The sequence below is a fragment of the Erythrolamprus reginae genome, chromosome Z (genome assembly GCF_031021105.1).
Source record: "Erythrolamprus reginae isolate rEryReg1 chromosome Z, rEryReg1.hap1, whole genome shotgun sequence".
Lineage (NCBI taxonomy): Eukaryota > Metazoa > Chordata > Lepidosauria > Squamata > Dipsadidae > Erythrolamprus > Erythrolamprus reginae.
In genome coordinates, this window is record NC_091963.1 from 21522975 (window position 1) to 21545676 (window position 22702).

The window sequence follows — 22702 nt, forward strand, 5'->3', positions numbered from 1 at the left end:
CCTGATTCAGAAGATATCCAGATATAAAATAATTATATTTTCAATACTCTCTTTAAAACTCGGTATCTCAAGGTGTTTTGATCAAACATGCTTTAAATAAAACAAAGCAAAACTACATTTTATCATCTGGAAATCATACATTGGAAATTATAAATTGTTAACAATCTTAAAATAGGTTGTAGAATTTTAAGTCATGACGTTAATTATATTGTAAATAGAAAGAAATACCAAGCCATCATGGTTTTGTTCATCTGGTTACAAGGAAAGAGAATTTTGGATTGATAGAATTCTCAAGTGTCACAGTAGAATTAGTTGACACTACGAACTGATAGAACATGACTGAAAGTGCAGTATTTAAAAATAAAAGATGTTAATTGTTCTGCTTTTTAAAGTAATCACTGTTTCATTACCTTTTTTCTGAAGTGGGTAAAACACGTAGATGAACAAGGCCGGGCATACTATTACAATGCAGATGGAACACGTTCAGAATGGAGTTTGCCAAATGTAAGTAAACAAATACAACCACAATTGTATTTTTAGTTCTGTTTCAGGATAAAATAGTTTTAAATTTAAAAAAAATTGGAGAGCTCATTTTGATTTAATTGATTAAATAAATAAATAAATAAATAAATAACCAAACCTCTCCTTAAATGACTATGTGAAGTTACAACAATACTGAAAAAGATTTATGGCTAGTCCTCAAAGTTATGGCAATTGTAGCCTCCCCACAATTATAGTTATGGTCATTGCAGCCTTCCTGCAGGCATGTGACCATGATTCTGACACCTGGCAATTGGCATACATACACAGTGGTTGATTACCAGTCATGTGATCACAATTTGTTACCTTCACAACTGGCTTCTAATAAGCAAAGTCAATGGGGAAGTTGGCAAGAAGTCACGAGTTGCAGTCACATGTTGTTTTTTTGGCTTAATTAACAGAAGTAATTAGCTTAACCACAGCCAGAACCGACATTGTAAATTAGACCATGTGATATTTAATTTTGTGACCACATTGTTTAATGATAGAGTTGTCAGTCCCAATTGCAGTTTATGAGAATTACTTGTATGGTATTTTGCTGCTGGTTCCACGTTTTCCTGTTGTTATGAATGCAAGGAGAATATGCAATTATAAAGCAACTGGCCCAAAACAACATACCATATTTTTCGGTGTATAAGACGTACAGTGGAACCTCGACATACGAGCAGCTCTACTTACGAGCTACTCGAGATAAGAGCTGGGAGGGGAGCGACATTTTTGTTCGCCTCCCGAGCTCACATTCGGGATACGAGCGCCAAGGAGCTGTCTCCTGAAGCCGAAAGCTAACTTCCGCGTTCGGCTTCAGGAGACAGCTCCTTGGCGCTCGTATCCCGCGTGTTTTAAAAGGTTGCAGCCGGCCTGGGGGGCTGAGGGGGGGTGCTGGCAAGCCCCCCAGGCCGGCTGCAACCTTTTAAAACACGTGCGCCACTTCGCAGCTGTCTCCTGAAGCCGGAACGCTAACTTCCGCGTTCGGCTTCAGGAGACAGCTGCAAAGCGGCGCGCGTGTTTTAAAACGTGGCAGCCGGCCTGGGGGGCTCGGGGGCCGGGGGGTGCTGGCAAGCCCCCCAGGCCGGCTGCAACCTTTTAAAACATGCGCGCCGCTTCGCAGCTGTCTCCTGAAGCCGGAACGCTAACTTCCGCGTTCGGCTTCAGAAGACAGCTGCAAAGCGGCGCGCATGTTTTAAAACATGGCAGCCGGCCATTAAAATACTATTTAATTTAACAAAGATCCAAGATACTAAATATTTTTTTCAATTATTTAGAAGACACATATATACATATTCTGCTTGAAGTTATTTAAAATATTACTTAAAATTCTTCCTAATAGATTGTACATATATTATGTTTTGTTATCAATGCAGATTTAATTATATTTACATATTGGTTTTATTTTCATTAGTATAATGCTTCACTACAACAGCAAAAAGAAATAGTTAAAAGCAGAAGTTTGGAGAGGAGACTTCAGGAACCAGTAGTTTTAACAAAATGGAGGCATAGCTGTGTTGTGTTGGACACAAATGACAAGGTAGATATATTTTAAATAAATGTTTGGCCTTCTACTTACTACATATTCACACTGATTTCCATAAGGACTAATACCATATTAATATCTGCATGCAATATAATCTCTCTGAAGTCAGTAGGTATTTGAGGAATCATGTTTAAAATATTAAAATGCATCCTAACCAGCAAAAGGTAACAGAATGTAGTAGACAAGATAAAGATATACATAATACCAAGCAGTTAAACAGTAGTAAGCAGTATCAATGGAAGCAAGGACATCACACTGGTTGTTGCTAGTTTTAAGTGTGGACTAGATTTAGGCCCTTAATGAACTTTGAAATTCTTTGGGTTATTTCAGATTTATTACTTGTTGTCCAACCCAATCTACTTCATAGATTGGGTTGAGTTAAGTTATTCTTAAGTTAAGTTATTCTAGGGGGAGTTAAGTTATTCTTTTCCCCTAGGCCATTACAAGTTATGCATGTGTATGTTTGGGGTTTTTTTATAATAAGGGTTTTTAGTTGTTTTATCAAATTGGATTGTTATATGTTGTTTTACCATTGTTATTAGCCACCCCGAGTCTGCGGAGAGGGGCGGCATACAAATCCAATAAATAAAACAAATAAATAAATAAATAGAGTATTTGTAAAGATAAAAATTAAAGAAAAGTTTTATGTACCCCTCCCTGAATTTCTTAGGTAAAAGACAAGTTACAAATCTATATGTGCTGCAGTATTTATGTGTAAATAATTACGTTCTGCTTTTTATTGACCATTAATAACTTACAACGATTGGAAAGCTAGAGCTGTGTAGCACCTTAGTTTCAATATGAAAAAGTAGTTGCAATTTTTAAAAAGTGCTTTAGGGTGTAAGTGTGACATAGGCCCTATCTACAACCCCATCAAGCTATTGTGCTTTTTCATAGTCCCATCCCAGGAAAGGGGATGGCTGACTAAAGCTGTTGCATACAAATAAATGCTCCTTTGTGTTTTAAAGCACCTCTTTGAGATGGTATCTGAAGCATGGCATAACCCCAGAACATGTAAATCATACTTAATTGTAAAAATTCAACTCAATTCTGTAAAGGTTACAATTTAGACTGAAATGCAACTTATAAATATTCTTAGTAAAATAGCTTCTAAAACTAGTTCTTGAATTTTATATTTCTCAGTTAATACTTCTGAACTCCTGCTTGTTCCCAAAACATTAGGAGCAAGATAGTATTTGAAATGTGATTTATTTGTGGGTAACTAAAACTAAGAATAAAAATCTTAAATTCATATTCCACTGTTTTAGTATTCCTACCTTTTCTATCCATATACAAGTGCAAAAGCTTTGACCTTGCTTTATTTCCCTTATATAAATTTCCTTATATGCCGCACGAATCCCAGCGACCGATTAGGTCCCACAGAGTGGTCCTTCTCCGGGTCCCGTCAACCAAACAATGTCAGTTGGCGGGCCCCAGGGGAAGAGCCTTCTCTGTGGCGACCCCGACTCTCTGGAACCAACTCCCCCCAGAGATTAGAACTGCCCCTACTCTCCTTGCCTTTCGTAAGCTCCTTAAAACCCACCTTTGTCGTCAGGCATGGGGGAACTGAGACATCTCCCCCGGGCATATACAATTTATGCATGGTATGTTTGTATGTATGTTTGCTTAGTAAATGGGTTTTTTAAAATATTTTAAATTACAATTTAGATTTGTCATGAATTGTTGTACTCTGTTGTGAGCCGCCCCGAGTCTGCGGAGAGGGGCGGCATACAAATCTAAAAAATAAATAATTAAATAAATAATTAAATACATAATTAAATACATAATTAAATAAATGCATTTTTCTTTTTCTAGGATTTCCCTTTCCCTGCAAAGACTGCATTTCCTGAGAATGGATCCTCTCCTTCCTCACCAAGGCATCAAACCGCAGTCAGTACAAATACAAATATTTGTGACTGTTAACCTGTGTGTGTGTGTGTGTGAGAGAGAGAGAGAGAGAGAGAGATTTTACATGTCTGTATATTGAGATACACTTGTTAATGTATGTTATAAATTATTAATTTCTCAGAATTTTAACAGCATATACCTCCTAATCCAGGTTAAGAATTTGAGACATTCAAATCTGCGCCTGCGTACTAAGTCAATACCTGGAAACTCAGATTAGCTATTGCTTTGAGGGCATAGCTAAGAGTTAGCAAACTCGGGATTATGTAAATCCATAGCATCTTTTAATATATATCTGACACATATGGTGGACCTTGAACTTTTATTTTGAATCGAATCATTAAAAACGAGCACACAGTTTGATTGCCTCTTGAAATTTTTTTATTGGTTTATTTACTAAATTAACAACAAACAAAAAATACATAAAAGAAGACGTGCCCATCACCAATAAAACCCCACCATCATTTAGGGGGTTATATTATTTACAATAAGTTTCAATTTCTTCCTTAGCTCCGGTTTACATTTCTTTACATACAAAAAGTGATTGGAATTTATTTTTCACATTGTCGTCATAAATTCTACTTAAGATATAATTTTTCACCTTATTCCATCGTGCCATCAGCTTCTCCAATTTATTTTCATCAAAGTTATTTAATCTTATTTCCATAATTTCTAAATGAATGTGGTCCACCATGTACCAGTACCAATTCTGGATTGTCCATTTATTGCTATCTTTCCACCCTAATACAACTACCACTTGAGCGCTTTCCAAGGCTGCTGTTTTGATTTCTTTAAATTCTCGTAATTCCCCATATTTAACTAGTATTGCTAATTCTTTTGTGATTATCCAATTAATGTTTAGCATATTATTTATTTCATTCTGTACTTCCTTCCAAAATTTTTGAACTTCAACACATTCCCAGAGCATATGCATAAAAACTCCTTTTATTTGGCAACCATGCCAGCAATTTCCTTTCCCTTTCCTCTGGAAGTTTGCTAGTGAGAGCATTTATTTCTAGCAGTAATCATAGAATTCTGGAAAGAGGGGTGGACTTTCACTCTGGCAATATTTTTTTAGATTATACCACTAGGTATAAACTAGGATTACTCCACCCAGAGGCAAGCCTTTACTGAATTTATTTACCTGTGGGTAATCCACCCTGAACATTACCGAGTGTTCTTTTAAATAGGTTTATATTGAGATTGTAAAGTTAGATAAAATCCAGAGAGTTCTATGTGCAACTCAAATCTCCATTGTTTTTTTCTTCTTCTGCAGAGTACATGTGAAATGAAATAACCCATTTCCTCTTTTAAGTGAACATAAATCTTTATTAAATTTCTTTTTCTTCTCTTCTCCAGGACCAAGAGAAGTATGGATTATTAAATGTAACTAAAATTACAGAAAATGGAAAAAAAGTCCGGCAAGTACTACCATAGTGTTGATCATTTTTGAAGCCCTAGGGGGTTTTAGTATCAAAATTATTGAGTAAAAATTAGTATAAATTCACTAATCTATTTCAGGCTACATATTAAATATTTTGTAGGAATTCAAGGCCTTTGAAGCGATAGTTCTGATTTGTTTGAGTGTCACACTAATGTATGAAATAGTCAGTGTGGCAGAATATTAACACATCTTTATCAAAGCAAATTCCAGTGAAAATTAAGGAGTTGATTAAAATTTACAATCTAAAGCATAAAAGAAGCATGATGAGCTCAAGTGAAGAGTTGAAATTGCAGTCTCAATCCTTAAATATAATACAGTAATCCCTCGCTACTTCGCGGTTCATCTTTCGCGGATTCACTTCTTCACTGATTTTTTTCAAAGGGATCTGGAAACTGGCCTCTCAGCGGTCAGTAGCGGTGGGTTGTTAACAATACAGGGAGCGTTTTAAGAGTCCAAATACTCATTAAATGAATTAAAAATATATTTCCTCTACTTCGCGGAAATTCGTTTTTCGCAGGTGGTCTTGGAACGCATCCCGTGCGAAAAACGAGGGATCACTGTCCTAGCTTAAGTTTCATTAAATTCTGTTTCATACTATTTTATCACATTTTTTTTCATTGTGAAATTCAAAGATACTGATCCATTTTGGTTATATCTTTTTGGATTATAGACTAAGTTACATGTAATACTATAAATTTGCCCAATATATTCTGTAAGAGCTTGCTTGTGGTAAATGTATAAATGTATAAATATTTTTCTGTAACCTTCATATTTCTATTATTTGTACCCTTTGTCAGTAAGCAGTATGCCTGTAAGCACAACACCACTGTCTGCTGAGTTACCATTAGCTAATTTTGGCACTGCATTCTTAACTATGTACAAATATTTACCTCCTTTACAGAAAGAATTGGATGTCATCTTGGGCAGTATTGCAAAGTTCCTCATTACTGTTCACCAAGACTCAAGGAAGTGGAACTAGTTGGGCAAGTACTAAAAAGATTGTCAGATTTTTTAATAATGTATTTTGCAAACCAATCATTCTCTGGGCTGTTACCATGTTTTTCTGAAAATAAGACCCAATTGGAAAATAAGCCCTAGTGTGATTTTTCCCCAGGATGCTCAAATATAAGCCCTACCTCAAAAATAAGCTCCAGTTAAGATCCATTAGCCAGATAGACACATTTTAGTATCTATATTTTCCTGAAAATAAGATCTAACCCAGAAAATAAGTCCTAATGAGTCTTTTGGAGCAAATATTAAAATTAGACCTGGTCTTATTTTGGGGAAAACATCATCATCATCATCATTAATTAGATTTGTATGCTGCCCTTCTCCGAAGACTCGGAGCGACTCACAAGATACAATACAAACAATACAACAACAAATCTAATCAATTAAAAAATTACAAACTAAAATCCCAATATATTATAATCAGTCAGCCAATTCATTCACAATTACACATCTCATTTTGTAAAAGGGGGGGGAGGGCTTGATCTAATTGCCCCATGCCTGGCGACATAAATGAGTCTTGAGACTCTTGCGAAAGGCGAGGAGGGTGGGGACAGTGCGAATCTCTGGAGGGAGCTGATTCCAGAGGGTTGGGGCCTCCACAGAAAAGGCTCTTCCCCGAGGTCCTGCGATACGACACTGTCTGGCTGATGGGACCCGGAGAAAGCCAACTCTGTGGGACCTAACCGGTCGCTGGGATTCATGTGGCAGAAGGCGGTCCCATAAGTAAACATGGTAGTACAGTTATATGTAGCTACATTATTTGATTCACATTATATGATTCAATATTTGCACTCATGGGAATGGCTGTCCCTTTGTCAGTTTAGAAGTTAATTGAATGTAAATGATCTCATTAAAGGAGAAGCCATTTTTCAGTTCAAATTGCCAAGGCATACTTTAAATCAATGAAACTGAAATGTGACCTAATGACTGTCTTAAATCATGATAAGTATCCAACTTCCAATTTTGATTAAAGCAAAATTTGAAAAAAGTTTCTTGTCTAGCATTTTGTTTCACATTTTGGACTGAATAATTGGCAGCCTTACAGAGTTTTTCAATTTGAATACAAGAATTTTAACAATATAATATTATAAGCTGATGATGTTTTCTGTATGCTTGTTCTGATTTAATGTTGGTAGTAAAAGATTTCCTTTTGAAAATATGTGTGAAGGAGTTTTCTGCTTAACCTGTTTCTCAGCTAGCTTTCTTTTCAATTATATCTCCAAAATCAGTACAGTGTCTAAATATAATATAATTTAATTTAAAATGTTACTACAGTCATTGATTGTAGTGTCATTGATGCTTTCAGTATACAGTAGTACCTTGTGATACGAACTCCTCGTCTTACGAACTTTTCGAGATACAAACCTGGTGTTCGGGATTTTTTTGCCTCTTCTTACGAACTTTTTTCGCCTTACGAACCCAACGCCGCAAACGCTGAACCCGGAAGTTCGGCAAAAGTTCGGGTTTGACGTTCGGGTTTGGGAGGCCGCTGATAAGCACTGCCGGACGGCTGTCACCTTTGCAGAAGAGCCGCGGAGCTGTTGGCCAGTCGGGAGGCTCAAACGGAGATGGGGAATCCCAATAGGGAATTCCATGGGTGAAGCTTTGACATCACGGAGACGTCCTTCCTGGCTGGCTGAAACGTGGACTCCAGGAAGGACATCTTCGTGACATCAATGCTCCGCCCATGGAATTCCCTATTGGGATTCCCTACCTCCGTTTGAGCCTCCCAACCGGCCGACAGCTCCGCGGCTTTTCTGCAAAGGTGACAGTCAGATGGCGGTGCTTCTCAGCGGTCTCCCGGACCTGAACGCCGAACCCGAACTTTTGCCGAACTTCTGGGTTCGGCCTTTGGGAGAATGACGAGAAGCCCCCGGGCTCCTTCAAAAGGTGACAGCCGGGCGGCGGCGCTTCTCGGTGGCCTCCTGAACCTGAACCCAGCGGAGTGCTGTTTTTGCGATTTTTTTTTCCTTGCACGCATTAATTCATTTTACATTGTCTCTTGTGGGAAACATTGTTTCATCTTACAAACTTTTCTCCTTACGAACCTCCTCCTAGAACCAATTAAGTTCATAAGACGAGGTATCACTGTATTTAGTAAGGCTTAGTATAGGTAAACCCATTTTTCTTCTATGGATAATTTTGTATATTTCAAAATGTTTTGTTTTAAGGCAGTGGCTGTTGTCCCCTAGATTTAACAGTAATCTTACTTCTAGTAATCTATCCAACTACTGAGATCCTTTTCAGAAATTTTGATTCCTGCATTTTGATATCCGTCAGTCTAGAGATTTTTCAGTGGCAATAATATTACTAATTTTTGTGAAAAAACCCTAACCACCCCCTATTCTTCTAGTCAATATAAGCATATTATAGGTCTTAAGACAAAGAAAAGGAGGAAATGGGAAGAGAAAGAGGAGAACAATGCACTCACAATAGAATCAGAAACCTAGCGAACAAGTTATTTTAAATAAAGGTAGTCCTTGATTTATGACTATTCAAAGTTACAAAGGATCTACTCAGAACTACTCTGGTTCAATGGATTTGCTCAATATTCACTGGACCTGCTTAAATAACGGTGGTAGTAATTTAATAATGGCAATATTTACTTAGCAAACACTGCAAAAAAGGTGGTAAAATCTAGCAGAGTCACATGGTGACCCGTTTAATAACCAGCATGACTTGTAACTGTAATTCTGGGCATAATCACAGTTATAAGTCAAAGATTACCTGAAATGGCAATATCCTATTTATTTCATGTCTTTTAAATATATTGTGCAAGAGTCTTTTCTAATATCACTTTTATCTATGTCTTTAATGCATTTTTGTTAACATTTCAGAAGTTTGGGGTCAATCAGTCTAAACCAGAGTTCACAGTGGAACTCAAAGGTGCATCTATTGACTGGGCTTCAAAGGAGAAATCGAGCAAGAAAAATGTCATCGAGGTAAATTTTGTAGGAAAGAGAAATCCCGAGTCAGCAATTATTACTGTAAATTATAGAAAAATGTATACAGTGATCCCCCGAGTTTCGCGATCTCGATCATTGCTAATCGCTATATCGCGATTTTTCCACCCGATGACGTCACTCCCTTCCTTTCTCATCTTTCTTTCTCTCTCTCTTTGTCTATCTTGCTTCTTCCTCTCTCACACTCTCTTCCTCCCTCTCTCATCTCTTTCTTTCCTTCTCTCTCTTTCTCTATCGCTCCCCCTCTTGCTCTCGAGCGGCAAGCGAGCAGCCGGGCGGGTGAACGGGCAAGCGAAGCGGCCGGGCGGGCGGCTGAACGGGCAAGCGGCAAGCGATCTTGGGGTTTCCCCTTTGCCTGGGCGGCGGGGAAGACCTAGGGAAGGTTCCTTCGGCCGCCCAACAGCTGATCTGCTCCGCAGCGCAGCAGCAGCGAGGAGCCGAAGATGGGGTTTCCCTGTTGCCCAGGATGGTGGAGTTTGCGTGTGGGCGGCGGGGAAGACCTAGGGAAGGTTCCTTCGGCCGCCCAACAGCTGATCTGCTCCGCAGTGCGGCAGCAGCGAGGAGCCGAAGATGGGGTTTCCCCGTTGCCCCATCTTTGGCTCCTCGCTGCTGCCGCGCTGCGGAGCAGATCAGCTGTTGGGCGGCCGAAGGAACCTTCCCTAGGTCTTCCCCGCCGCCCACACGCAAACTCCACCATCTGCGCATGTGCGGCCATGGAAAAAGGGGGTGCGCATGCGCAGATGGTGTTTTTACTTCCGCACCACTACATCCCGAAATATCGATTATTGCGAGGGGTCTTGGAACGGAACCCTCGCGATAATCGGGGGATCACTGTAGAGGCAAAAAGCAAGTTGGGATCATTTCAGAATGTATATTAAATATATTTTTTGTGGTTATCAGGATATTTTGGGAAACACATAAAATATGAATCCTGATTTTAATGTCATGTTTTCTTTTATTTTAAAGATGAAAACACGCCAGGGAACTGAAGTGTTAATTCAATCGGACAATGACATGTCTATTATGGAATGGTTTAGAGTTCTTGAATATGCTATCAGTAACCAGGTAAATTCTTAAATGAAAAACATTTTTTTCATCCAGAATTAATAGCCTAATGTTTGAATCAATGTAAAACATTATTTTAAATCAGAATAATAGAACTGTGCCATCCCCTGTGCTTGAACATTCAAATGCGTGGTACATCCATTTTGAATAAATTCATACAGTAGGGGCCATGGGTGTCCTATGATGATTTACTTAAAACCAAATGGCAATATATACAGTGCTCAAAAAAATAAAGGGAACACTCAAATAACACATCCTAGATCTGAATGAATGAAATATTCTCATTGAATACTTTGTTCCGCATAAAATTGAATGTGCTGACAACAAAATGAAGTGTTGGTTCTTAAGTGGGCAGTTTGATTTTATAGAAGTTTGATTTACTTGGAGTTATATTCTGTTTAAGTGTTCCCTTTATTTTTTTGAGCAGCATATTTAGAAAAACCTCTATTTAAGATCCAAATGAATATTGTGAAGCAACTGAATTTACATTGTATTGGCTTTATTTGGAATGCTTTTCACTAGATTAATTGAATGATGGTGGAAGAATTAGGAGCAAAGAATTGCTAGCTCTTCGAAAAGGATTGAAGACCTGTGCAGGTGTGAACTTTTTGAAAGATGAGAATTAGGGCCAGAGTACTCATTATATGTAAATGATTGTAATAAAGGGTTCACTAGAAGAAGTGGAATGACCTATACTATGAGAGGCCTGAAAAGTTGCATTTTGCTTCTATTATATGGTATGTGATATTATAAGACATAAGGTATTGGGCAAGCTCCTTTAATAACCAAGTCATTCAGGCCACAGTGAGTTTGTTAAATTTGGAAGGATTTGTTTTATGTAGCTTATTTATTAGCTTTTATTCTTCTATAATTTCATTTTATTTCTGCCTATAGAATCAAGGAAAATAAAGATTTGAACTTAAAAAAGATTTGAAGGAAATCTTAAACGATATTGACAGATAATATTAATGGTATTGTCATTAATTCAATGTTGACTCTTGGCAACAATATTGATAATTTTTCTCAGATCTCTGTTCTAAGATTAGGGACTTTTGCACTATATAAATTGCTATTGTTGATTTTTTACATCAATATACTCAGTTTCATAAAGTGATATTCTACTTTGAAATTATGTTTGAAGAAATACACTTTATAAAACATATCTTGTAACATAATTCTGTAGGAAGACAACTTATTAATTCTTGTTGTGGAATTACACTAGACAGTAGAGTCTGAAGAAGCATTGGATGATGAAATGCCAGATTCCCCTGGGTTGGAAAAGCAAGACAAAGAAAAGGACCATAAAGATTCTAAAAAACTCCGTTGTAAGTTTCAATTCCATAGTTAAGTGGACGTGCTTCTGATTCATTATTACCACTAAAAATATTTAAGTTCTTGAACACATTAAAAATGTGGACAATTTTTTCCACCATTGCAGCAATTTTAAAGGAAATGTACAAGTCTCCCTTTAGTCAGATTTTTATAGGATAAGTTTCAATCATTAACACTTTATGTCAAGGGTCCCCAAACTTGGCAGCTTTAAGACTTGTGGACTTCAATTCCCAGAATTCTCCAGCCAGCTTAGCTGGCTGGAGAATTCTGGGAATTGAAGTCCACAAGTCTTAAAGCTGCCAAGTTTGGAGACCTCTGCTTTATGTAGTATTGCAGCTTGTTTAATCCCGCCTGTGCTTGTTTCAAGAAGTTATTACCATCATATGCTATGAGGTTTGAAATGTGATTTCTTAGTAAATATTTTCTGCCAAAAACTGAAACTGTAGAGCGCAAACACCATGCATTTATTGATTGATTGATTGATTGATTGGATTTGTATGCCACCCCTCTTTTACCCAGAGTGGATAACATGGATTAATCATTGTTATATTTAGAAATAGGCCCTTTTCAACACAGTATGAAGTCAGTTTTTACTGACTTCAATGCAACTTCTAAAGGGAGATATTGTTGTGTATGCTCTTACTTCCAAAATAATTATATCTGGAGAAATAAGATTAAAATAGTTAAAAAGCCAAAAGTAATAAAATAAATTATAAAACCAGTTATTAATAGTGCTTTCAACCTTGAAAACAGAATACCTTTTCTGTCCTAATACTGAAAGCGCTTGTCTGATATAGAGGGAACTTTTCAAAGTAGAGTAGCCATCACTCAGAAAATTCACACATGGAGTCTGATGACAACACACTTTCAAAAGTGGAAATATTCATTTGTTTCTCCTTCAGTCATAAAGGACAGCTGGATTCCACCTGGATGAGATCATCTTGAAGCAACTTAGACCTTAACCCATGTAGGGTTTGAAAAATAACAACTTTGGTTGAACCTGGAAATTACCGTGTTTCCCCAAAAATAAGACACTGTCTTATATTAATTTTTGCTCCAAAAGTTGTGCTACGTCTTATTTTCGGGGGGTGCCTTATATTTCTCAAATAAGACAAATTCACAGGCAGAAAAGCTGACACCCCCAAAGAAATTGTACTGTACGGTACACTGATTATGGTATGGTACCTGTCGGTATGGCACCCACCCACACAAACAACGGCACTTATATGGTACAACAGTATACTCCCGCTATTGCAGCTTCCGGCCACCAGAGGAACTACAGTCTACGCACTGTAGTGGAGACTGTAATGGCGGTGAGACAGCAGCAGACTGTGTCTGCTGTACTGGACGGTACAAAGCGATGGAAGGGGCCAGCAGGGGACGCCACATTATTACGGTACCGCTATGAACAGCTTTGAATGGTACCGTATGTTTTTCCACCGTACCGTATGTAAACTTGACTACGCCTTATTTTTCGCAGGGTGCCTTATATTAGCAAATTCTGCAAAACCTCTGACATGCCTTGCTTTCGGGGTACGTCTTATTTTCAGGGAAACAGGGTAACAACAAAAAAATCAGTGCAGCTCCCTATGTAGAGATGTCACATAAGCAAACCTAGCCATGCCACAAATCCTTTCCATAATGCCCTTGATATCAGCTGGTTCCAGATGGTTCTTTGGGACAGCCTCATGGAGACTGAGTCATATACCAAAGACATGAATGATAACTAGCTAAGTGTTCCTCATTCCAGGAACAATAAAACTGGTATGGAACATGTAGTTGTGCAAAGGCTCCCATGAATGTACCAGTTCTGCCTGCAGAAGCTGTGGCTTATCCAGAGAAAGAGACAGGCTTTCTTCAGTATAAATCAGCTGATAAAAGCTAGCCAAGCCATCTAGCTAGGATTTAGCTGAACTCTGTTTCTTCTTAGAGCATAACAGTCTCTGGATATCAGGATAGAACTTTCTCTTCATCACCAAATTGGCCACATATCAGTTCGTAACTGGTTCATTCCTCTTCCATCTTACCACGTGCCACTGGGAGGTCTAAATATATCTTTTAAAATACTTCTTTTTTATGTTTATGTAAACATTTTAGAAAGAGGGCCACATGATGCTTGAATTGTTATCCAAAGAAAAAAAATTAATATAAATAGAAATTTTTAAAAGGTTATATAAAAGTGAAGCATGCTATTGTGCTTCTATTAATCATTATATGTTGCTTTTCAATATTTTCCCATAAACATCTTCCCAAAAAAATTGCACTATTTTGTCCCTGTGGAATTCATTATTAACTTGCTTTATAAATTAGAAAATATTTAGCTTAATGATTGTGGAATGCTATTTGAAATGTTGTTCTTGTCTTTCAGCATTAAAAATATCTAACAGTATTGATTCTTCAGAACAAAAGAAGACTAAAACGAAATTGAAGAAGTTTTTAATCCGCAGACCTACCTTACAAGCAGTCCGTGAAAAGGGCTATATTAAGGGTAAGAATTTTTAATTTGTTAGTCAAGAAGATTAAAAAATAACGAATCATGCTGATTATTTCGGTATGAGGAAATAGCCATTTCCTTAGGAAATGGCAGAGACACTGTGACTTCAAAGCTGCAAATATTAATGAATTCTGCTACTGCAAGTAGCAGGAAACAGTCACAATTTCAGTATATCTGTTAGAAGCTGATTATATAATACATAAAAGAACAACAGGCTTCTATTAAACTTAAAGAAAACAATATTAATATACCTCACCATCAAGAATATTACAGTTGTGTTCTATCAGTATGCAATAGTAAGCTAGAACTGCTATTGGAAATTATGGTAATCTGTTTCGTATAAAAAATTCAGTCATTTACATTTGTCTACTATGGGGCAAGCTAAGAATGTTGAATTTTAAGATTTGTGGGGAAAATAACACTACAAAACTAATTTCGTTGAGTCACTTATTTGCTTAACTGTCACTTTGGAAACTTTTCATTGCAGGTCTCAAACCTGATCAAAATTCAGGAGTTTTATAGACATTCTAAATGTCTATGCAAATTCTCAATTAACCATGTCACGGTTGTCCCAAAGGTATTTTTCCCCCAAAATGCAACCAGACTTTCTTGGCGTTTTCTTTTAAAATGATTTGCTTCTCATCCAAGAAGTTTTTTGGATGAGCAACAAAACATTTTTAAATAAAACATCAGGAAAGTCTGGTTGCCTTTTGGAAAAAAAATAAAATTGGGACTTCTACTTTCAGGTTTTCATCAGGATAATAGAAGGGCCTGTTTGAAAAAGAGATCATTAAGATCTACTTAGAATATAAAATTGTTACAATAGATCATCAAGATCCACTTAGAACATTAATAATATAAAATTAATACTTTAAAAATAGACCCGGAGAAAGCCAACTCTGGGACTTTATCGGCCACTGGGATTTGTTCAGCAGAAGATGGTTCTGGAGGTATTCTGGTCCGATGCCATGTAGGGCTTTATAGATCATTACCAACACTTTGAATTGTGACCGGAAACTAATCGGCAGCCAGTGCAAGCCACAGAGTGTTGGACAGACATGGGCAAATCTAGGTAATCCCACGATAGCTCTCGCGGCCGCATTCTGCACGATCTGAAGTTTCCGAACACTTTTCAAAGGTAGCCCCATGTAGAGAGCGTTGCAGTAGTCGAACCTCGAGGGGATGAGGGCATGAGCGACTGTGAGCAATGACTCCCTGTCCAAATAGGGCCGCAACTGGTGCACCAGGCAAACCTGTGCAAACGCCCTCCTCGCCACAGCCGAAAGATGATTTTCCAATGTTAGCTGTGGATTGAGGAGGACGCCCAAGTTGCGGACCCTCTCCGAGGGGGTCAATAATCCCCCCGCCCGGATAATAGACCGACAGATGGGATTGTCTTTGGGAGACAAAACCCATAGCCGCTCCGTCTTGTCAGGGTTGATATATATATAATGTTTTTATTCTGTATACTAAGAAATTCATCTCACTTGTCTATACATTTTTATTTTTCTGCTCTTCAGATCAGGTATTTGGCTGCAGTCTAAGCAGTTTGTGTCAAAGAGAAAATACCAGTGTGCCAAAATTTGTGAAGCTGTGCATTGAACATGTGGAAGAACATGGTAGGAAGAAACTACTGACTAACTTTTAGGATTCCTTTTGTTTTTTTAATGCTACCGTGTTTCCCTGAAAATAAGACACTGTCTTATATTAATTTTTGCTCCAAAAGTTGTGCTACGTCTTATTTTCGGGGGGGTGCCTTATATTTCTCAAATAAGACAAATTCACAGGCAGAAAAGCTGACACCCCCAAAGGAAGTGTACCGTACGGTACACTGATTACGGTACGGTACCTGTCAGTATGGCACCCACGCACACAAACGACGGCACTTATATGGTACAAAAGTATACTCCCGCTATTGCAGCTTCCGTCCACCAGGGGAACTACAGTCTACGCACTGTAGTGGAGACTGTAATGGCGGTGAGACAGCTGCAGACTGTGTCTGCTGTACTGGATGGTATAAAGCGATGGAAGGGGCCAGCAGGGGACGCCACATTATTACGGTACCGCTATGAACAGCTTTCAATGGTACCGTATGTTTTTCCATCATACCGTATGTAAACTTGACTACGCCTTATTTTTTGTGGGTGCCTTATATTAGCAAATTCTGCAAAACCTCTGAAATGCCTTACTTTCGGGGTACGTCTTATTTTCATGGAAACAGGGTATTTAGTATAGTTTGTTTTACTATTATTTTTCTAGGATTGATGTTCATTGTGCTTTCTCACTTTCTACAATGCCAGTTCTGACTGGAGATAAATGCTGCTGAAGTTAGTCTATGGAAGAAGAAACATTGACCAATCCAATGAAGAAGCAATATTATGTTGATTTACCCATCTGTCCTCAAGTTAGATGACAGACGCGAGGATGTCTGTTCCAGTCTCCCAGTTTTAGCATAGTGTGTTTTTTGAGAGACACATTCTAAGTAGGAACAATATTTTTTCCAAATGGCAGAGGATCTCAGGAGTGAAAGGAATAAGAAACCTAGTTTTCTACTAGGCGTTCTCCACAAAATTCACATTCCCAGATGGACTCAAAAAGGAATAGTTCTTAGATTGGTGAAATGTATCCATTAATCTCTAAATAATGGAATAACGGAGTTTAATAAAATAATCTACTTCTTAATTTTTTTTTAATTCCCTTTTTTGCTGTTAGGAAATTGAACGCATGCATAATGTAAGATTTAATGTAAGTTGTAAGAATGTTTGCTGAACAAAAAATTTATATTTTCTAGGATTGGACATTGATGGATTGTACAGAGTTAGTGGTAATCTTGCAGTAATACAGAAGCTAAGATTCGCAGTTAATCATGGTAAGTTCTTATAAATAAAATTTATTTGCAATTAAGCTTCTGTATAAGTGCTTATCATAACAGGTTTGGACAGATTATATATTTAATATGACATAAAAGTGTATATTTTTTTACAATTAGTTAGATTTGTTGATATAGAATAGAATAGAATTTTTATTGGCCAAGTGTGATTGGACACACAAGGAATTTGTCTTTGTGCATATGCTCTCAGCGTACATAAAATAAAATATACATTTGTCAAGAATCATGTGGTGCGACACTTAATGATTGTCATAGGGGTCACAGAATGAATTAAAGTTCGTAAGTAGAGGTACCACTGTTATCTTTTTCCAGAGATTAAGTCATTTGTGTACTGAGTTTTTTGGGTACATGAGCCTTGATGGCACAGTGGTTGAGTGCAGTACTGCAAGCTGTTTCTGCTGGCTGTAATTGATCAGTTCAAATCTCACCAGGCTCAAGGTGGGCTCAGCCTTCCATCCTTTCGAGGTGGGTAAAATAAGGACCCAGGTTGTTGGAGGTGATATGCTGACTCTGTAAACTGCTTAGAGAGGTCTGTAAAGCACTGTGAAGGAGTGTATAAATCTAAATGCTATTGCTATTGTTGAAATTGCTCAAAATGTTATATATATATAAACTCACAAAGTTAGTCTAAATTATGCAGAAAGACATGTTTTTAATGAAGAAATGTACATGTACATATAAATGAATAATGAAGTTTCTTTCACTTAACTTGTAAACTTTCTTAAACTTTTAAATTTACATATGTTCAACTTCTCTGCCACCCAATCCTGTAGGACAGAGGTCCCCAACCCTTTTTGCACCAGGGACCGGCTTTAAGCGATCAAGAGAGGAATGGGTGAATGAATGGACGGAGGGTGGGAAGGAAGGAAGGAAAGAGGGAAGGGACAGGAACAGAGAAAGGAAGCAAGGAAACTTATGAAAGGGGAGAGTAAGAGAGGAATGAGTGAAGGGAGGGAGGGAGGGAAGAAGGTGGGAAGGAGAAAGAAAAGAAGAAATAGAGGAAGGGAAGGTAAAAGAGAGAAAGAAAAAGAGCAAGAAAGAAAGCTTCAAGCACCCCCCCGAGCCCCCCAGGCCGGCTGCAACCTTTTAAAACACGAGCGCCGCTTCGCAGCTGTCTCCTGAAGCCGAACGCGGAAGTTAGCGTTTGGCTTCAGGAGACAGCTCCTTGGCGCTTGTATCTCGAATTTGGGCTTGTAAGTAGAACAAAAATATCTCTCCCCTCCCAGCTCTTATCTCGAGTTGCTCTTAAGTAGAGCAGCTCTTATGTCGGGGTGTATAAACAACAGTATATTACAATATAGCTAGTGCTTGTGTATTTGTTTATTTCAGATGAAAAACTGGACTTGAATGACAGTAAATGGGAAGATATCCATGTCATCACGGGGGCTTTGAAAATGTTTTTTAGAGAATTGCCAGAACCATTATTCACTTTCAGCCATTTCAATGACTTTGTCAATGCCATTAGTAAGTATTTCTTTGAAAACCTCCTCATCCTAAAAGAATTTCATAGCAATTCACAAACAGTGTCCTTATTGTATACAAGACTGTTATCAAAATGAAAAATAAAAGTTTTTAATAGTCACTAGTTTTCCTTAAGTAGGAAGGCAATTATTAATGGTTATTTCATAGTGAGATAAAGTTATGAAATTCTGTTAAGTAGAATTATAGCCAAATACCTACTAGATGGGGAAAAAAGGAGATTAATGTCCATGTTATTGTATTGTATATATTAACCCAATAAAATGGATAATGGCTCGTTTTATTTTACCAGCCTTCTGGATTCTGTAGAACCCATTGTAGTTATCCTTGCAATAGATCAACAGTGTCCATGTTTGCCGCTAGATGGTGCTAGGTATTAGCTAATGTCCACCCAATATATGAAAAGCTGCATTGTGCCTAGAATTTGTCTCTTCTGTCTCTAGAACAAGAGCCTCGGCAACGTGTTCAAGCTGTAAAAGAGCTGATTAAACAGTTGCCAAAGCCAAATCACGATACGATGCAGGTGCTGTTCAGACACCTCAAGAAGTAAGTAAATACATAGAAAAGAGGTAAATGCATAGAAAAGAAATGTAACAGTGTATATAAGTCTATAGCTTTTAAGATCCAGTAGGATATAAATAAGTGTGTGATTTTGGCAAAGAACCAGCATTATGAAAGGAAAGAATATCAGCGCAGTACAGTATCTTGATAAATGTCACGCCATTACTCAAAAAGTGAGAAATTGTGACTCTAGAATTAATGTTATGCAAAACTCTACAGACTGGTAACGTTAGTGTCGGAACTATTTCAAGTAGTACTAAGACCCAGGATTATGTCTTGAGGAAGTTATGTACTAGCCACATATGCACACATGTACCAGAACATTTATGACTGATGCTACATGGTTTTGACAATGTTAACAGGTTTTAATAATTTTTCTACCTTTCTCAGAATTATAGAAAACGGAGAGAAGAATCGAATGACCTATCAAAGTATAGCCATAGTCTTTGGCCCAACTTTATTAAAACCTGAGAGAGAGACTGGTAATATAGCAGTTCACACAGTGTATCAAAACCAGATTGTAGAATTAATCCTACTGGAATTGAACTTAATCTTTGGACGTTGAATTTCTTAAGACAGACTGGCCTTTGAAGGACAAAAACGTGGGTCTGACAGAAGCAGCATCTCAATATATATATTATATATTTGTGGACCAAGCAGCCATTTGATGGTATTGCACTTTGGGGGATGGGGTGGGGGAGAAGAGCGTGATTTTATTTTTGCTGGGTTTCGGAAGCTATTAACTTTGAATTTTCTTTTTTACAATAAATGTTATGGATATTACAAAGTTTATATGATTCTAGTGACACTTAAACTGAAGATTTTCTATAGATGTACACACTGGATTTTTTTTTTTGGGTGGTGGTGGTGGTAGAAGAAGCTAATTTCAGTCAGGATTATCTAGAATGGCATTTTAATCTTTATTTTTAAATACAGGTTGTCCTCAACTTATAACCGTTATTTAATGATCACTCAAGTTTTTAACAGTGCTGGAAAAAGTTACTTACGACCATCTCTAGCAATTGCGACTGTTTTAATTCCCCCCACACCCACATGATCATGGTTTATATAGTTGGCAACCAGCAGTTCCAGTGTCCTAGGATCGCATGATCGCCATTTGCAACCCTCCAAAAATCAAAGCCAATGGGAGAAGCTGTATTTGCTATACAACTGAGTGATAAATTTAACAACCATGGCAAAAAGTTGTAAAATTAGGCATAGTCACATAAACACATTGCTTACTGACAATGCTGGTCATAAATCAAAAATTCTGTAACCTTAGACTTACCATTTGCTTTGGAGAAAATAAAACTCTTTATCAACTGACTCTGAAGAACTTTGTGAGCTTTTTTTTAGTGAATCAATGCAGTGCGAGCTCACAAATTAAAATGTGCAAGAGAATTCCCATTATTCATTTACAGGTTCCTGTATTTGACAGATTAAACAAATACTAACAGTAGTCAGTGTAGATTCCTTCACTACACCACTTTTATTTGCCATTGATACTGCTGGTGCTCAAATTTTAGCTGGCTTTTAAAAAACCACATACTATTATTGCTTCGGACACTGAGTTGGTGCATATAACCATTGGAGGATAGATCTGTGACAGGCTGGAGTCTTCAGCATTTTGGTTTGTGCGTGTGACACACACACACACACTTTGAGATTAAATCATATTTAGCAAATCTAACTGGAGGTTGATATTGTAGTGAATTCTTGTATGAAACTGTGGTATTGAAATCAGATGTAAATACACACTGGGTGTTTTATTTTTTTATTAATTATGTGTATACACTGTTGTATACTTTCTATTCCTACACTTTGAATGTGTAGATTAATAACTGGTATTTTGGTGTACCTCCAGTGGATATTCTGTTCCTACAGAATAATGGGTTACTTGGAAAACTGTGTGCACTTTTTAAATGCTAACATCTGCATGCCAATAATTCTATTGCAAATGGTACTGGAAGAATACTGCTTGCTTTACATGGTTAATGCACTACAAGCAGAACCTCTGATGTTATTTAATATGTACAGGAGCTATATTAGATAAATATATTGCAAATTCTAACATCTATATATTGCAGAAACTTATATTTGAATAGATGGATGTCTGGATTTAATGAAAATGCTGAACTTAACCTTTTGATTTCAATGATGTAGATTGATTTGTAAAATAATTTCAGAAGATTTTGTTACAGGATACATGGTCTGAAGAAGATTTTTTAAAACTGTATTTTTCTAGACTAACTGCTGTATCTGACATTTGCTATGTGGAACTGAAATAAAACTTAGCTGTTTGGAATGTAGTGTTTCAGATTTGAAATGCAAGTTGTGCCATATTGAAACTATAAATACAAACCAACCAATCATTTCTTGGTTGCTGGTTTTATAATGCATTAATGATCTTTATCTTACAAGAACACAATGAATTCATTGTTGACAAAACAGTCCTGATGGCCAGAAAAGAAGTGGAAGGGACTTATTGAATAATAATTCTCTTTAATACATGATTGATGGGACAATTGCCTTCACCATGTGATTTGATTAATTTAACAACATTAAGGAATTATTTAAAAGCATAATTATAAAAGGCTTTCTTGTGAAGAAAAACTCTGTAATATTGATCTCAATGTAGAAAAGGCCCAGTTCTATTATTGATCATAAAGGTTTTTATGGAAGAAACAATATGTAGGTCACATGCCCATTAAGGCATTTGGAAACAATTTTTTGTATTTCCTGAGAATGAAAGTATATAATATGTTATTTTACTAGTTTCAGTCATAAAGATTTAGTAGAATTTATTTTCTTCCTGTATTTGTCTTTTAGAGTGTTCTCCTCTTGACCAAAAATAGTAGTTTATTGGATAAAACTTTGTTTATTTTCTGTAATCTGATTTATCGGTTATAAAACTTTAAAAAAATATTATTGGGGGAAAAATCTGATGGAAGATTAGATCCCATCCCAGTTAGCTTAGAAAATTATCATTAGAATAAATTAAAGACTATTTCTTTGTATCAAATATCAAAATTGCTAGAACATGCTATAGCCTTGCTTCTTCTTAAACAGATATTGAGAACATTTAACATCGTTTTCAAGCAGACTTTGTGATAAATGGCTTTTGCAAATATTGAGTGCTAATCACTCAATGTATATTCCTATAATTCCTCTCCAAATAAATTGTTAATAGCTAGAAATTTTCTTAAGTAATGTAGCTGAAACACTCTACAATAGATATTAGCTCAACTTTTAAAGGTGCATCTTGGTTTGGCAACATAAGCAAGGATCACCTTCTTAAACGTCTTCAAGCATACTGTAAATATTCTGAACTGCATTAATTGGAATATGTCTCAAAACAGGTGCAATAAATATTCCTAGTTTTGAATCTGTTTCAATAATATATATAAAACGGTCTTATCTCCAAAGATTATGAAGGTTTGGTAAAAATCACATTTATGTTACAAAGAAGCTAGGCCAATTTATCATT

The 22702-nt window shown here is 37.0% G+C and overlaps 1 protein-coding gene across 4 annotated transcripts in view; it reads left to right on the forward strand.

The window, feature by feature from the left end:
- Window positions 1–21520, forward strand: part of ARHGAP12 (Rho GTPase activating protein 12) — a 55115-nt gene extending 33595 nt beyond the window's left edge. For 3 of the 4 annotated variants that reach the window (XM_070729715.1, XM_070729714.1, XM_070729717.1), the window contains 14 exons: window positions 424–504; window positions 1940–2065; window positions 3887–3961; window positions 5336–5397; window positions 6322–6403; window positions 9269–9373; window positions 10361–10459; window positions 11682–11784; window positions 14160–14279; window positions 15806–15904; window positions 17077–17154; window positions 18505–18639; window positions 19098–19200; window positions 19606–21520. In XM_070729715.1, the coding sequence (XP_070585816.1) occupies window positions 424–504; window positions 1940–2065; window positions 3887–3961; window positions 5336–5397; window positions 6322–6403; window positions 9269–9373; window positions 10361–10459; window positions 11682–11784; window positions 14160–14279; window positions 15806–15904; window positions 17077–17154; window positions 18505–18639; window positions 19098–19200; window positions 19606–19780 (1443 nt within the window). In that variant the 3' untranslated portion in view covers window positions 19781–21520. The remainder of the gene's footprint in view (window positions 1–423; window positions 505–1939; window positions 2066–3886; window positions 3962–5335; window positions 5398–6321; window positions 6404–9268; window positions 9374–10360; window positions 10460–11681; window positions 11785–14159; window positions 14280–15805; window positions 15905–17076; window positions 17155–18504; window positions 18640–19097; window positions 19201–19605) is intronic. The other variant, XM_070729716.1, reaches the window with a different exon arrangement.
- The last annotated feature ends 1182 nt before the right edge of the window (window positions 21521–22702 follow it).